Source organism: Argiope bruennichi, chromosome 5, assembly GCF_947563725.1.
Source record: "Argiope bruennichi chromosome 5, qqArgBrue1.1, whole genome shotgun sequence".
Taxonomy (NCBI): domain Eukaryota; kingdom Metazoa; phylum Arthropoda; class Arachnida; order Araneae; family Araneidae; genus Argiope; species Argiope bruennichi.
In genome coordinates, this window is record NC_079155.1 from 10,501,191 (window position 1) to 10,517,823 (window position 16,633).

A 16,633-nucleotide genomic window follows, 5' to 3' on the forward strand; every position below is an offset into this window, starting at 1 on the left:
TAGTTATACAAAGCCTTTAAACTCACACTAAATATAAGTTATTTACTTGTTTCTAGCGTTGAATTTTAATACCAGAAATCAACCAGCTTAAAAAAAAAAAAAAAAAATAAATAAAAAAAAAGACGGGAATTAATCTTCAAATGCAATTTAAATATATGGCAAGCAATACTTCTATTTTACGCATAGACAGAAAAAAAATTATATTTTACGAATAGACAGAAAAAACTTGTATTTTACGAATAGACGAAATTTTCTCACCTACTACTTCGATATATCCAGTCTGACTCTTCATTGGTGATGTGTTGATCTGGCACATGTATTCACCTCTGTCTCTTTCCTGGACATCTGCAATGTGCAGCCACCATGTCCTGTGGCTGTTATGGGTTACTTTGTACCTGGAATTCCGGGTTATAACACGGTTCTGTAGTGTCAGTAATGTGTACCGATCCGTATGGATCCATGCTACCTGGAAAGACAAAGCAAATCACGTTATATAATTTCCTACAAAAATGAATTCAAAATAATGAATGTTCTACTTGGTGTTCTTTTTTTCAAAGTGGCCATGCTGTTATTTAGACAATTAGACCAGATTTCAGACAATGACCATAACTGACATGATTCAGACTGTGACCATGCTGTAATCAGATTTCGATCATTTTTCTGTTGCATTAAGTACTAGAGTTGCTGTTTTTACTCAGTTTATAATAGTTTTACGGGTATATATTTAACTGAAAATCCCATTTTGTTATACTGCTACAAAAAACATAACGAATCGAAACGTCATTCCCAGATCATTATGTTTTGTGGCAAGTGAAACTAAGAGCATTAAGAAATACGAATTGCCATAATTCAATAGAATTAAAATATTGAATAGTAATAAAAATATATGATTCAATAGTAATAAAATTTAAGGACAAAAATTTTAATAAATGTTTCATGGTTTTTTTGATTTATACAATTAATTTTCTGAAAATTTACAACATAAAATACACAATATCTGTAGATGATATTTAAAATAATGTTCTGTTAAAATAAATACTTTCCATTTTAATAAGCTAGTATAACATGCTAGATCTATTTACTAGGCATGATGATATCAACTTAACGTGCACTATAGAGTAAAATTTAGTTGCTCCTATCTAATCTAATTTGCTGAAAAAATTGACAACTAAAGCAAATATGGAATAATATTATAAGTAAATAAAATATTTTAAATTATGTCATTTTAAGGACACATCTTCATAGGCTGGGAAACTTTAATACCTGATGAAAATATAAGAAAATAAGATATCAAAAAAATATTAAAATTTAAAGACGTAAAAAAATGGAAAAACTCCTAATATCCGTTCTTTTCAAAACATTACAAAAATGTAGAAAAATTTTATTAAGAAATACGATACATTCACCGAAAAAAGTCGTTGAATTTTTAGTTGCAAATGAGGAGGAGTTACTAAATAATTAAATGTATATTTGAAATAAATTATAGTTATAACCAACAAAATCGTAGATCTGCTTTATTATTCAGTTTGGTGCAATGAATTCATATGCAGAACATGAAGAGTTTTGTTTATTTATAATTTGAAAATACTCGTGTGATAATTTGTTTTGAATAAAGGTAAAATTTTAATGATATAATAACAAAATGTTTATTTTAAAATTACTTGATATAAAATATATATGAATTATTTTTGTAAATGGTATATTTAGTAAATCTCTCTCTCTATCTGTATATATATGTAAGCTTATTTTGGTTGAAGCAGAATGCAGGTTCGAAGAAACTGATGAGACAATTGACATTTTTAAATTAATTTTAATATCCATTCCGAGAAAGAAATCTATTTACAAGTAGGCGTGGACAAGGCACGTCCGCAACAGCACCAAACAAAAGCAGAAGTAAGAAAAGGAACGAAACAAATTATCACTAGTCTTATATAACATGGAATTTCCGGCCACGTGGCGATTGAATACACGTGTTGATCTTTGACAGGGACAACGGAGGGAAAATTTTCGCTTGATACGTAGAACTGATTGCGCAGTAATTTTTACACAGCTTCATACGTGAACTGGGATCAGTAAACAAGAGAATACTTTAAAATGACCCCGACATCCGAATTAGTCAAACAATTTAGGGAAATTATTTTAGATTAAATTAGATATTAAAATATTATCACACACACACACACACACACACACACACACACACACACACACACACACACACACACACACACACACACACACACACACACACACACACACACATATATATATATATATATTGGAATTACTTAAAATAAAAATTGAAAAGTATTGAGTATCCTACTCGGAAAAGGAAAAATATTTTTAAAACCTTAACAGTGAGCCACTTTTGGTGATTAAACGTTAAGGATACATGCTAATTGAAAGTAAATATTGCATGTATTTATTTTCAGTTAAAACCTTTATTTATTATTTGATAATCATGAGTCACTCAATAAGTTAATTTAAATATCAAACTGTGATACCAGTTATTTTATTAGTTTCATACATTTTTGCTTTTTGTATCTATGAATTTCCCTAATGGAGTCAGGTACCAAGGCACCTATTACAAATTTAATTGTCCGTTATATATTTTCTAAATTAAAAAATATAATTTTTCTCATTGCTCTAATTTTATGTTATTCCTCATGTGAATTGTACATAAAATCAACAGAATATTTCTTTCATAGATTTCAACAAGCAGAAAAATTCAAGATATTAAATATCTGATAAAATAATGAAAATGTTATAATTCTCCGTAATAATGAAATTTATTTGTTATTAAATATTATACGAAAAAATACTTTTGAGTATAATAAAAAAAAATCAAAATTCTAGAAGTGTCGTATGACAGAAATTAGTGTCATTAAAAAGACAATTTTTGAATTAACATAAAAATTATTTTTGGACAAAAGTGCTTCACAAATTATCGCGAAAATTAAACTTTAAACTTTTAATTAAAATTTAAAAAAAATTATTCTAATTGAATGCGTAATAGATAGACAAGTACACAGGCAAACCTTACCCTTTATTATCAATAAAACAACTTTCATAACTTATTACTCTGGAATACATTTATGAAGGGTAAGTTTCTAATTATAAACGAATATATTCTCAAAAATATGGTAAATTCTATATTTACTATAAAATTATGTATTAAAATTTATATAAATACTATGCAATTATTTTTATTTGTTTATGATCTTTGCCATTTCAACTCTATACGTATTACACGTTTATGGAATGATTAAATGTTTACTATTTTATAAGACTAAATTTAATAAAAAAATATTCTTTGACGCGAAAACATCCATAAGTTCCCTTTTCATATAGTTCATCTTCTAATATATATATAATTAGATAAATGTTTTAAAAAAAGGTTAATGCTTTAGGGATTTCATTTATTTTAAAGTTTTGCGTTATACCGTAATAATTTTAGATTGCACGTAAACTAACCACTTTGAATATCTAGTTTTGTGAGTAAAACAACCACATTTTCCATTTTTGCTATATTGAAATAAATTATGGGGTTGTAGAAACTTAAGTGCACTTGCATCCACGTTCATGTGGTTCATCAATAAAATTAAATTGATGTAAATGAGAATGGATAGCAGGTAATACATTTAAATTTGAGAAAGTAGTCAACAGTAATCGCATTTACCTAATTCAAGAAACGTAAAAGAAATAAACATTTGCATAATAGCATTCAGCCGCCTTTAATCTACTGCTGAAAGAGAACATATAATAGATTTTCGTACTTTCCTGTTGAATTTAAATAATAGAATAAGCAGTAATGCGTAACATAATGTAATGTAAATTAATATATTTTGTAGAGTTTATATGGTCTAGCACTCAATCTCAAATATGCTTATTCGGGAGCTCCTTTGAATAATTTGAAACAAAGGAGAATTATAGATAATCATTTCAGAAACTCAAACCATCCGTATTTTAGAGCTTTAAGAAAAGAATTTATTTCATTATTCAATATCATAAATGGAGAAAATTTTGAGAAAGCTCAAATGCCTTTTTTTTTCCGTTTGCATGATACAATTGTTAAGACGCTTGTTGGGATATTGTTTAAAATATTATTTTCCTGATAAATCAGCCATGTTTTTAATTATATTATCAATTCACAAAAGTACTATCAATACTTTCCAAACTATTTTTTGTTACGCAGCATTCAGAAGAAATGAAATTATTTCGAAAATAAACTGATTATAAGTATGAAAATAAAGATTCTAAAAAATCCTTGGCTGATAGGAGACTAAATTTTAATATTTTTATTATTATATTATCATTTTATAATTTGTTTATTTATTACATATAATATTTTAGTATTTATATTATATTAACGTTTAAACATATACACAACTTTCATAGATTATTTATAAAATATAATTTCAAATCACATTAAAATCATTTACTCAATGTAGAATATTTAGAATATGTTGGATAACAACAACAAAAAAAACCTTTTATTTCTATAAATACTGTGATTTAACTTATATTTCAAGTTGCATAGTTTCATTAAATAAAATGGGAAAATGGATGAACGCAATTTAAATTCTGTAGAGTTGATACTATAAAAAAGAAGAAAAAAACAACTTATTTTTATATAGTCCGCATTGTGAAAAATTGTCATTAACTAAAATATTTCATTCATTTATAAACAAGTAAAGTTTCATGCTCCAATTTGCAAACTTTTTTGAAATATTTATAGACATATTTATTAACTTATACTTTTTTCTGGTATTTAAACAAGTTTTTCGTTGCCTTTTTCAGCAATAATATACAATCAGTAACAGGTTACATAAAAGACGAAACCAGGGAATGAGAATAATTTTTTTTTCAAAATTAGCACATTCATCTACGCAGAGTTGCAGTGTTCTAACAATACTTGGGTTATACAAGATCTTGAATTCAATTCTTGAATTCATCGTCAAATATCTGTGTCTACTTAAAGTTCATTTACAGAAAAAAAAACCGTAAGCGAGCCCATTGAAAAAATTAAGGAACATCAAATGAAATAATTTAGGAAGAAATCCAGTATGTTCTTGTAAAACAATCCTTTCATCATGGAATTCCGAGTTCAAACATCATCGCCAACCCAAAAGCGAATTAAGAGGAGTGCCACCTAATTACATCAGCACATTTGAAAGTGCTACCAAATGTTAATTCATTCATCCTGACACAATGAGATTCAAAACTAACTGAAAAGATCAGTCACGTTTAACGCTACTGTTGTATAAAATAGAAGAAGCTATCAAGGTTTTAAGAGAAATCCTATATTTTGTAATTGATGAATCGCTCGGTAAAAATACTTCCTGGAAAGATGTTAAAATTGAGAAAACGACGGTTATATTTTTCTGCAGCTTGATCAATTTTACTATTATAAGAAGTATAAATCATCGGTTTTTCAAAGCTTTCGCCATGATTGAAATACAACATCCTTTAAGAATACATAGTATCACACATATATTTATGAACATAGAAATTTATTTTATTTTTTAAAGTGTCTTTTCACTTCTATAAAAAGTAAAATTCCTACATTCGAGCAATCAAAGTAAATAAAAGTAGCATAATTTTTTACTGTTTAGATAATGCACACCTAGATAAGTAATTTTATGTGAAAGTTTTTCCACCTATACTTATATGAAGCTCAATGTGTGTGTGTGCGTGTTGGCGCTCTACAGGCCAGACCGTTTGACATACAGCTACCAAATTTGGTACATGTATACCATGGAGGTCGGTAATGTGCACCTGGGGGCCCTTTTTTTAATGTTTAATTAGAATTAATTAGAATTTTAATTATTAATTAAAAACTAACTTTCCCGCCAAAAAAATCTTCATTTTCCCCACCGCCAAATGAGTAAAGTTTCAGTTTTTTCCCACTCTAATGAAGCTAGGCTTAAGATTTTTCGGCCGATTATTTCAAACGATTCTGTTTATTTTCTCAATGTTTGATGCATTTAAAATTAAACATTGTTAATTAATCGATCTTTCAGATTCATTCTGAAATACTTTTGAATAAAAATAAAACAGAATAAAGGAAATTAAAAATTTCTAATCTGCATAGCGTTACTCCAACTGGCGTAGAAAAATTCACGCATTTGCGTTACCGTAACTGGCGTTGAAAATTCACGCATTGTGTTCTGATTGTTAACAAATATTATCAACGGATGCGGAATTAATTTAAATTATTCTTAGGTTAGTTGCATGCTTTTGTAATTAAATTGTATTTATGTTAGTTATATATTTTTTGTATATGCTTATAGTTTTAAGTACATCGTTTTAAGTAGTTTTTTTTAACCTGTTTTCTACCGATTATTTTAATCGATTCGTTTTATTTTCCTAGTGTTTGATGCATCTAAAATTAAACATTGTTAATTAATCGATCTGCTCATGATGAATCTGAGAAAAGTTTGTTGACAAATTCTTGAAATATATAAATTAAGAAAGATATTCTTTAGTGCCCATAAAGTTTAAACGCTCAGTGACTGTTTTCAGTAATCATATTACAAAAAAAATACTTTGTTTCAGTAAAAAATGTTTTTTATATTAATTGCAGATTTATCCTTTTCACTTTAATTTAATGTATAAATTCTACGGGAGCTAACAGAAAATTAGAGAGATACATATTACGTTATGACTGAAGGCTTTTATAATATTATGAATGAATTATATGACTCAAAATTTGAAGAAACTTTAAAGTAGGAATTGCATAAAATACTTCATTTTTAAAATTTTAACGAACATTAAGATTGACGAACCGGCTGGTCGCCAAAGGCGGCTAGTAGTAAATAAATTTGTATTTCTAAAATAAAAACTACCATCTAAATTTGTGATAGGACCCACCAAATGTTTCAATGAAGTCATATCTTAAAATTTTGTCGGTGGAAAAGTGAAACTTTATGTGCCCATAGAAGAACGTAAATATGCTAGCACACTAACGAAATTTCCTCCAACCATCAAAAGTGAGACGCTATATGATATGACCTTGAATGCAAGAAGCGGATATACCGATATCCATTCTCCCATTCCGTAACGGAAGGCTCACTAGGCTAATTTCTTATTACTTTTTAGTCGATCATTCATTATTTTTTTTGCATTTGTAGTTCGTTAAATTTTTCATTTCATATCTGGAGTTGGTTTGTACATTTTGCATTTGAAATTAGGTATTTCATTTCAGTAACTTTTAAACTAAGTAGTTAATAGTAAATTCTTCGCTCGAAATTTGAATTAAAGCATATTTTCATTTTGTTAAGGTGACAGGTATAATGTAATCAGCAAATAAATTTTCTTGCTGAGGTGAAAAATATTTTTAAATGTGTTCATTGAGACTTGATTTATTTTTTACTGTTATTGTCAGTAAACTGATTAATAAATAAAAAGTTCAGATCAAGCCACGCTTTCTAAATTTTATAGAGTAAAGATGAAAAAGAATGTGATAAATTCCTATGCAAAGAAAAAGGCAAGTTTTATTCACATTTAATATTTGATTTGAAGTAACTTTATGTTATGGAACAATGCTGTATTTTAATTTTTGTTCAAATTCAACAAATTATAAACATTTTGTTAAGCATATATTCATTCATGAAATCTTTCAATATCATATTTCAGGCCACATAAAAGTTTGTTGTTGAGCAATTGTATGCAAAGCTGTATTATTAGACGGGAAAATTTGGAAATTATTTAGAAGCTGCAATATATTTTCTCTTTATTTTCTAAGGAATAATTAGGTGCTTTCATTTAAATTACAAAACCCGAGTACTCAAACTTATTTTAAATAAAATCAAATATTGTTTAAATTCTGGGTCGCTATTCCAACAATTTTGCTTAGTAATCTTTTATGCTTTGTAATCTTTTTTTTTATAATTATGCTTTATTATACTTAAAAATAGTCCTTTGTAATATAATCTAATAAATTTTAAAATTATCTAAATTGGCATATTTTTAGAATTAAAAAAAATTGATTAAATGTTAAAAATTTCCTGAATTAAAAATCTAAGTAATTTTTATTTATTTGGAATTGTGTATAAAAATTCTTTACAGTTTATATTTTGAATTATTTCACACACAAGGCATTGAAGACAGAAATTGGACTAATAAGTGAAAGTTTTGTTATTTCAACATGTCAAAATTTGAAAAGAAAAATTACTTATACAGAGATCAAATTTATATTAAAAAATATCTAATTTGAAAGTTAGAAAGAGGTAAAAGGGACAGAGAATTCTTTCACTATTAAAAGCCCCCAGAATATTTAATCCGAATTGCCTGCATTGTACTTCCTTCAGAAGGAACTAGTTTTCAAACATACAGAAAATTAGTATTTAGATTTAATTATTAGTTTTTAATCAAGTAATGTTTCAAAGGGGATATATTCTAATTCTTTGACGAATGACTGAATCGCATTTTGAGATTTATATACTTGATTTTTCAATTTTATTTTATTTTCAAAATTTTTCTTTTAAATATTTTTATGTAGTTTGTGAAAATATGTAAGATAATGGAATCGATTTAATAATCGTATTCCCATATATTTGTATAATTTTAGTTCATTGTAATTAAAAAAAATTAATTTTTTTAAAATTATGTCTCAGCTAATGGATTTTTAACATTTATGTAACTATAAATTTTAAATAAAAATTTATTAGCTGTTATCTCTGTTTGCTAAATTAATTCTTTCACATATCAGACTAAAAATGCATTAAAAAAAGAAATTAATTAACTGAAATGTAGTATATTTTAACTATATGAATTAATAATGCAGTGTTCCTATTAACTATATGAATTAAAATGCAGTATTGCTATTAACTATATGAATTAGAATTAATGAATATTGTATACTTTAATACATAAAAATACCTATTTTACATATAATTAAGTAGCTTTTCTGACATGGAATTTAGTTTCACAATATTTTATCACATATAAACCAAAAATTATTGAATTTTTAAATTATAATTATAGTTTGGCATCTATTAAGGATACAAATTCAGAAAAAAGTTTTATGTAATCCTTTTTACGCCACTAATGTCGTCATCCAAGACGAAAATGTTTGGTCATTTCTTGAGGAGCAGGAAACTTAGCGAGCATTTTCTAACATGCTAGAAAGTTACCTTAATCCATTTCGGGAGTGAAAAATCTGTTTACGGCAAGCAAAACCCGAGCTTGCCCTTGACGGCTTTAGGAAATTTTTCTAGTGTGCTAATAACTTAAGAAAATCATTCTTCTGATTGTTACTTTAACATGAGGACTGCATAAAAATATATTTTTTAAAACATTTTAATATTAAATATCGAAAAGCCAAAGTATTTTCATAAAACTGCCTATCCTTTTGAAATAAACATTGCATTTGTAAATATATCACTAGGTCTAATATTTAGGAAAATAAAAGCATTCTTTACTTTTTTTCGAGAACCTTTCAAGTTGAAGTCCTCATTTTAGAATTGACAGAAATACAATTACAAAGGATGTGAAATTATAATTTTTTTTCTCATGAATAGAAAAAAAAATAGATATTAAAATAATCTGTAGTATATAGCAAAGTTGCACAAAATAAGAATGTGACAAAATTATTCATAAAAACGGTTGAAGATCAATAGCAAAATTAAACTTAAACGTAATCCATTATGTTGGGCTCCAATTCTATTTCTAAATTATTGAAAATTTAATGTAATATTCTGTACTAGAACAATCTCCACTAATAGTGAAGATGAATGTGTGAGTTTTCTTTTTCATTTTTTTAACTTTAAGTCTCAATTAACCTGGAGCTAAAGAACCTAGAAGTATGGTTCTGCGTGGAAAATTAGACCAAACATATTTTGCAACGCGCGAATGCGCATTTTGGTGATATTTTAAAATATTGTTACAGTCTTAATCATTTAAATATCAGTCCAAATTTTGGTGCTCTTTCTTGATAATTTTAAAATATAAAAATAATTTCCACACCATTTGAAAAATTAAAACGTTTTTTTTTATAGTACTTATCCAACTGCCATGCTAATTTTAATTTTGTCTAGGTTCCTGTAAATTGTTAAAAATAAATACTTTTATTGCTATTATGATAGTCAGATGTTTTTAGCATTAATAAACATACTTTATTCTTAATTCTTTTCATCTTTGATAAACTAGTTTAAAGACTTTGCATTTATTCTGCACTTTGAAGTTATTTAAACATAAATTTAATATTTTTAAAGCATGAAGTTAAAATTTTCTTTTTTAATTTGTATAAATTACAAATAAGAATTAACTTTAAAAGTGAGCAGTGATTGAATATTTTTATAGTTTGCGTATATTTCGATACCAAGCCATTTTTCTAAAACATAATTGTATGTATAAAAATATGTATTACCATTCTTTAAGCTTAAATTATAAATTCCTTATAAGCAGCAATTTTTTAAACAAAATTTATCTAAAAGTCATTTAAGTTATGATACAATATGATTTTACACAAAAAATGATATTAAACATTAACATTATATACTTCATGACTATGTTCCGCTTTAGGAATCCGTATTAGAAATTCGAATTTTAGAATTCCGTATTATCAGATTTAAAGTTTGATATCAATTTTAAATAAATCTCGAATTTTAGTTGAGATAACATCTAAAGATTAAAAGACTAATAATTCACTTGACATTCACTATTCGACTAAAACAGGCGCATATTGCATTAAACTGAGTACAAAGTTTCTAAAATAGTATGAGTCAACGCCTATCATAATTTGAGAAGTAAATATCATTTTTCTCGTGTGGGGAAAACAACTAAGATCAAATTGTGAATTTGAAAAAATAAAATTTTACTTACACAGTATCATCTTTTAATCAACTAAACGCCAAATGCTTTTAACACCGACATGTCACAGAAAAGGTAGAAGTTGGTTGAATTTATAGCCCAAATAAGCAGGTGAAGAATCTGTAATATTCTGACTAATACCTAATTTAAAAAACATTTTAACATTTGTCGCATTTCAAAAGGAATTCAAAATCTTTGCTAGAATTAAAGGATAAAACATGTTTTAATTAAAGAAAAAATCTCTATCAATCTTGATATCTGAAATAATAATTTCGTTTGTAAATAGTATAATTTATTTTTAAAAATATTGGATTCACTGAATTTTTCTGATTAATATAAACTATTGGTAGAAACTGTGACAATCCTAAGTTTCAATAATATTATCTGATTTTAAGTATGTTTTAGTCTCTAATATGTTTATGGTCACATAAACATACTAGTATATGTTTATGCGACCATAAACATACTAGTTGAAGAATTTGACATTTTCTGAATAATACTGAAACTTTTACGAATCGCCAAGTCGTATTTAAACCGAAGTTAAATAACAAGCTGCTTTGTTGAACTTATATTCACTTGACAATCACTATATTAAACCATATCTCCAGCTTATGGGAAATGATACTTATACTTACTATGGAAATAGAAATTGATAAATCAGCAGTTGGAACTCAACTAGCAATTCATACATTTCATAGCTTCAAGTAATATTTCAGTATCTCTATTATAGAAACAATAATAGGAGCTACACGGTTTTTTTTTAAGTTTGAACTTTCTGCCGCTAATCCGTTAACATCATTAAATGCGATTGATTCTTTTTGCTACCCTCCTCCAAAATCTACGCTATGAAAATTTGATTAAATAAAAGTAAAGTTTGCAATCCAATAAAATGTGCTGAATTTTATTCCAAAAACATTTTTAAATATTTTTTCTTGCTGGCGTACTTTGTCTTTGTTATCTATTGAAAATTCAGATATCAGAATCTTCATATTTAAGAAAAACGACGTCCTTCATTTGGGACTAGGGTTTTTTTAAGTTTGAACTTTCTGCCGCTAATCCGTTAACATCATTAAATGCGATTGATTCTTTTTGCTACCCTCCTCCAAAATCTACGCTATGAAAATTTGATTAAATAAAAGTAAAGTTTGCAATCCAATAAAATGTGCTGAATTTTATTCCAAAAACATTTTTAAATATTTTTTCTTGCTGGCGTACTTTGTCTTTGTTATCTATTGAAAATTCAGATATCAGAATCTTCATATTTAAGAAAAACGACGTCCTTCATTTGGGACTAGGGTGAAATAACCAAAGATGTTGGTAATCTTGCCAACGAAAAATAAAATAAAAAAATAAATGTTTTTAAACTTAAAAAAAGTTTCACAACTGAGCTTGGGTGTACTGTTTTACACCCAAGCTGATTCTCAAGCTGTAATTTCGTCGAGTTGATAACTGTATTGAAAACCGACTTCTATATAAACCCTATTTTAACATTTTTATCAAACTAAAGAGTATTCAACTCGAAAATTCTAACCCTTCAAACCAAATGATACATTTTTGATTCATTAATATCAATTTATAAATGCTATTTTGAATGAAAAAAAATATATATATCCATATGTTTAACATGGAAAATCCGATTTTTAAAAACATTTTCGAGTTTACAGTCTAACGTATTAAACAATACCAAACTTATCCATCAATCCAGAAGAGACGAAGAATAATGTTTGAAAAGTCATCATTTTGTTATTATTTTTTTGAATCAACAACTTTTTTCAAAAGAATATTTTGATAAATCTACATTCTATATATTATTATTTTTTTTTAAATCAGACATCTACATAGTGTGACTGTTACTCAGTTTTATATCGCCACATTTGAAGTTGTACTAAATCAATGTTATGCAAAACTTCAAATGTGGTAAATCAAATTGTCCTAAATTAGTGTATATTTTATTTAATACAATTGATTTGATTTAGTAAAACAATATGCTATACTAAATCAATGTATGGAATATTAAAATGTGCTTAGTCAATAACAAGAATACCTCTCCTAATCAGGAGATTATTTTATCAATTCACTATTTATCAAGTCTATATGCACAGCTTTAGTGAAAGCATATTCTGTAGGAATTTTTGCAAAAGCAAACTTTCACTTTGAGATTTTTCAGTTGTCATCTTTGATTAATTATTTGTCAATATAAAACCAACAATTTGGAACTAATAAAGCAATAATCATTACAATATGTTGCATATATTACTAAATACAAAAGTGGCAAAGTAGTTTAATTACATAGTTGCGACAGCATAAAGATTAAAAAGATTGCGAACAAAAGACATTTAAGAGGCATGTTTTTTCCCCCCATTCGTCAAGGAAATAATAAATTTAAAAAAAATTCGAATAAAAACTAAAATATAATTTAGGAACAGAAAATGGATAATCATTATGAATAAACCTAAATAACAATTATTTTGGAATCGAACTATTTTCAACTGAAACTATAAAATTCAGTAAAATTAATTTTAAAGAAATCGTTTGGAGAGAAAAAAATTTCATCAAAAAATATGTTTTCCATTAAATTGAATCATTTAGGCTATATCAATCTCTTAGACAATTCGTTAAAATACTTTTAGTTATAAACATTTTTGCTTTATTTTGGTATTTAAGTTTATAACCAAACAGTATGAATCTTTAATTCATACTGTTTCTTTAATTTTCCACTTTTTATAAGAATTTCTGAATCCAAGAAATTTAAAACAAACAGAAAATATATTTAAATGATGGTAAATCCATAAACAACATTTAAAATAAATTTTTTTCTGTATTGTGGTATATAATTTCTACCTAGATTAAGATTTGATTGATGATTCAGTTTCAGAAGAATATGCTAAAGAATAAGATATTTAATTTCAGAAATATAAATATTTTTCTTAGCATTTTTTATTTAATGCATTTTGCTGAAGCAATTTTTATTTTGATTCCGTATAGAAATTGATTTAAAAAAAAGAAATAAACTCAATGCATTGAATTTGTTTGCATAATGGTGGTTGCAAAAAAAAAAAAAAAAAAAAAAAAAAATTAAAAACTAGTAACTTAAAAAAATACAAAACATTTTAATAATACTGTCCCACCGGATAGCACCGCGTAATTGAGGATAAGAAACTTCCTGTATGATGATTTATTCCCCACTTGTGGGTACATGAAAAGGTAAGAATCTGGCTTCTCCCATCGATGACGAAACGCACTTCCTTGGGGAAGTGTCGTACCGTGACCGGTGATGGTCCTTGGGACTCAACCATAGTGCCCGCCAGTGTTGTTGTTGCGGCGGTCTGGTCATTCTAGTTTTTAACTGTCCCTTCCAGTGGGTCTAAGTAGCCAGCTTGTAATTGCGGTTTATTAATAATATTTAAAAAAAAACCTCTAGAAAATATATATTTGTTGAGATTTAAATCTGTTTGAGTAAACCATATAAATTTAATAAGGGCTTTATATAATTATATAAATAGTATTTACATATTATCGATGCAGTTCGTTCATGACGATGCAGTTCTTCCATGTGCAATACACTCTTGAAATTTACACAGGATAAATATAAGATTAATGAGATAAAAAATTTCAAGAAAAAATCTTGGGATAAAAAATAAAATTAAATTACGATTTTGTGAATTTTCGTTTTTGCTTTTGATTCTTTGCCTTCATACAATTTCCAACAGCTGCAAACTAGAACAGAAAACAGAAAAAAAAATCATAAATTTATGAATAACGGATCGATGGGATGGATATTTATGTTATGTCCATCTTATTTTATTTCTGGAATGTATTTACTTTCCCTTGTTTCAGTGCAAATGGATAAGTGATTGATACGTGCTGAATTTTCTTTTCCTTTAATATATTATTTTTTTGCTGCGCTATTAAGTAGTCTTTATGGTGTTATCTTATTTCTCACGAATTCCTTTGACGTGTAATTTCTCATGCTTTCTGTTTTATTCTAAACATTTTTATCATAGTTTTTCGACAGTTTAGTGAACAGTCCGTTCTACGTTTCGAGTTTTACGTTATGCATATATTATTAAACTGGTATCTTAGTTGGATGCTGTTATCATTGTTTTACTGCATCCAAATAACAAATTCCCTGATCTCTGATATCAGAAAAGTGTACTATACTCATCAATAACAGCACATTAACATTAACGCCGCTGCGCTTCTTTTGATCGAAATCGGAAAGGTTCTATATCGGTTGAGTAAGTATCCTTGGAAAGAAGAACATTTCATATTCCCAAAGAAAACACCAATTTCTTTCTGATCACGCCTACGCTAACATTGAGTTGTCTGAACCTCTTCACAGGCCATTTAGACATGAATAATTGATTTCAAGTCTAAATGGTTTTCTTGATTGGATGCAAAAGCATATTTGCAACAACATTTACAAAAATTAAGAGATAAATAAATATACAGAGCCAGGATAAATATACATAGCCTTCAGAAAGTATTGTTGCAACTGAGATATACCCCAAGCAACAAGAGAAGTCGCTAAACGATTGGCCAAGCATCGCAGCCATCTGATATACGCCACCCGTATTTTGCCAATGTCACCTTTGCATTGGCGCGACATCGGATTTTGACCATATTTTTTTCTGTCGCCTCTGAAGATCGCTTTTTCATCGGGGCGAACTCCTACGGCGACTTAGTGAAAAAGACCGGCTCAAAGCAATCGGCCCATAGTCGCCTCGATGTCGGGAAAGTTGCTTTTCCTAGGTGGCGCTATGCGAACATATTTTAGAAATTTCCCATGAATCACCTGGCGTGTATTGGATTTTGAAATTCAACCAGCAACGCATACTGTCATTTCAAGAAACTTGGTAAGTGTAAAGTTTTTATTATTATATATTTGTAAATAATATATTATTTATTCTAAATAGTGAATAAAAAAGATTATTTTTGTTGAAGCCGTTTGAATTCGTTGCTTACCTGAAACATGGAGTTGCACGTGATATTATTAGCGTTAGGCGTAAGCGACCATTATCATTTCTTTTCTTGTTTGTATTCTTTTCAAGTTATTTTATTTCCTATCTTTTTTTTTGTGTGTCTGTTCTTAAATTATTGCAGATATTTTTCCATTTCATTTACAATGCCTTTCCTTTTGTTAACAAAAATTTCTAATGAAAAAAGTTTTTTAAAAAATATTAAATTGCGTTCTTATGTTTTGATTTTGCAATAACATTTGTTATTATTTTTATTTCGACATAAGGCTAAAAAAATAGATTAGCAGAATATATTTATTGTAAATTTCAAAAAAAAAAATCTTTAAAACTTGCAATTATGTAGTTATATTTGAATACTCTTATGTGAATAGTTTATAATTATTTCACCTTTCATAAAATAGTAACATAAATTTTACACCCATTAGTTTATATTATTTTTCTCTATTGTCCTAAACATTATTATAATATTTGCCTATATAGTTCATTATCAGATTGAAAACATTATCAAGCTTATGAAGTTCTATATATCTATTTTACTCCTTAATTACATATCTCCAATTGTCAACAAATATTTTATTTGTACTTTTAAAAGAAGTGAAAGCTCAATCATTATTCTAATTAAGGAATATGTTTTTTAGGTTCATCAAATCTGCAAAAAGAAGCTCTTCTGCTTGTTAATTACTCATCTCCAATTGTCAACAAATGTTTTATTTGTACTTTTAAATGAAGCGAAATCTCAATTACCATTATAATTGTTTTCTAGGTTCAGCAAAAAGGAAAAATGAAATGTATAATTTTTTATATGTAGCTGAAGATTCAGTTATACATATATATAATAT

The 16,633-nt window shown here is 27.1% G+C and overlaps 1 protein-coding gene across 1 annotated transcript in view; it reads right to left on the bottom strand.

The window, feature by feature from the left end:
• The window catches only part of LOC129969534 (protein CEPU-1-like), a 300,199-nt gene that overhangs the window by 72,383 nt on the left and 211,183 nt on the right, over positions 1-16,633 (bottom strand). Inside the window, exon 3 of the mRNA XM_056084145.1 lies at positions 259-466. Coding sequence (XP_055940120.1) covers positions 259-466 — 208 coding nt within the window. The remainder of the gene's footprint in view (positions 1-258; positions 467-16,633) is intronic.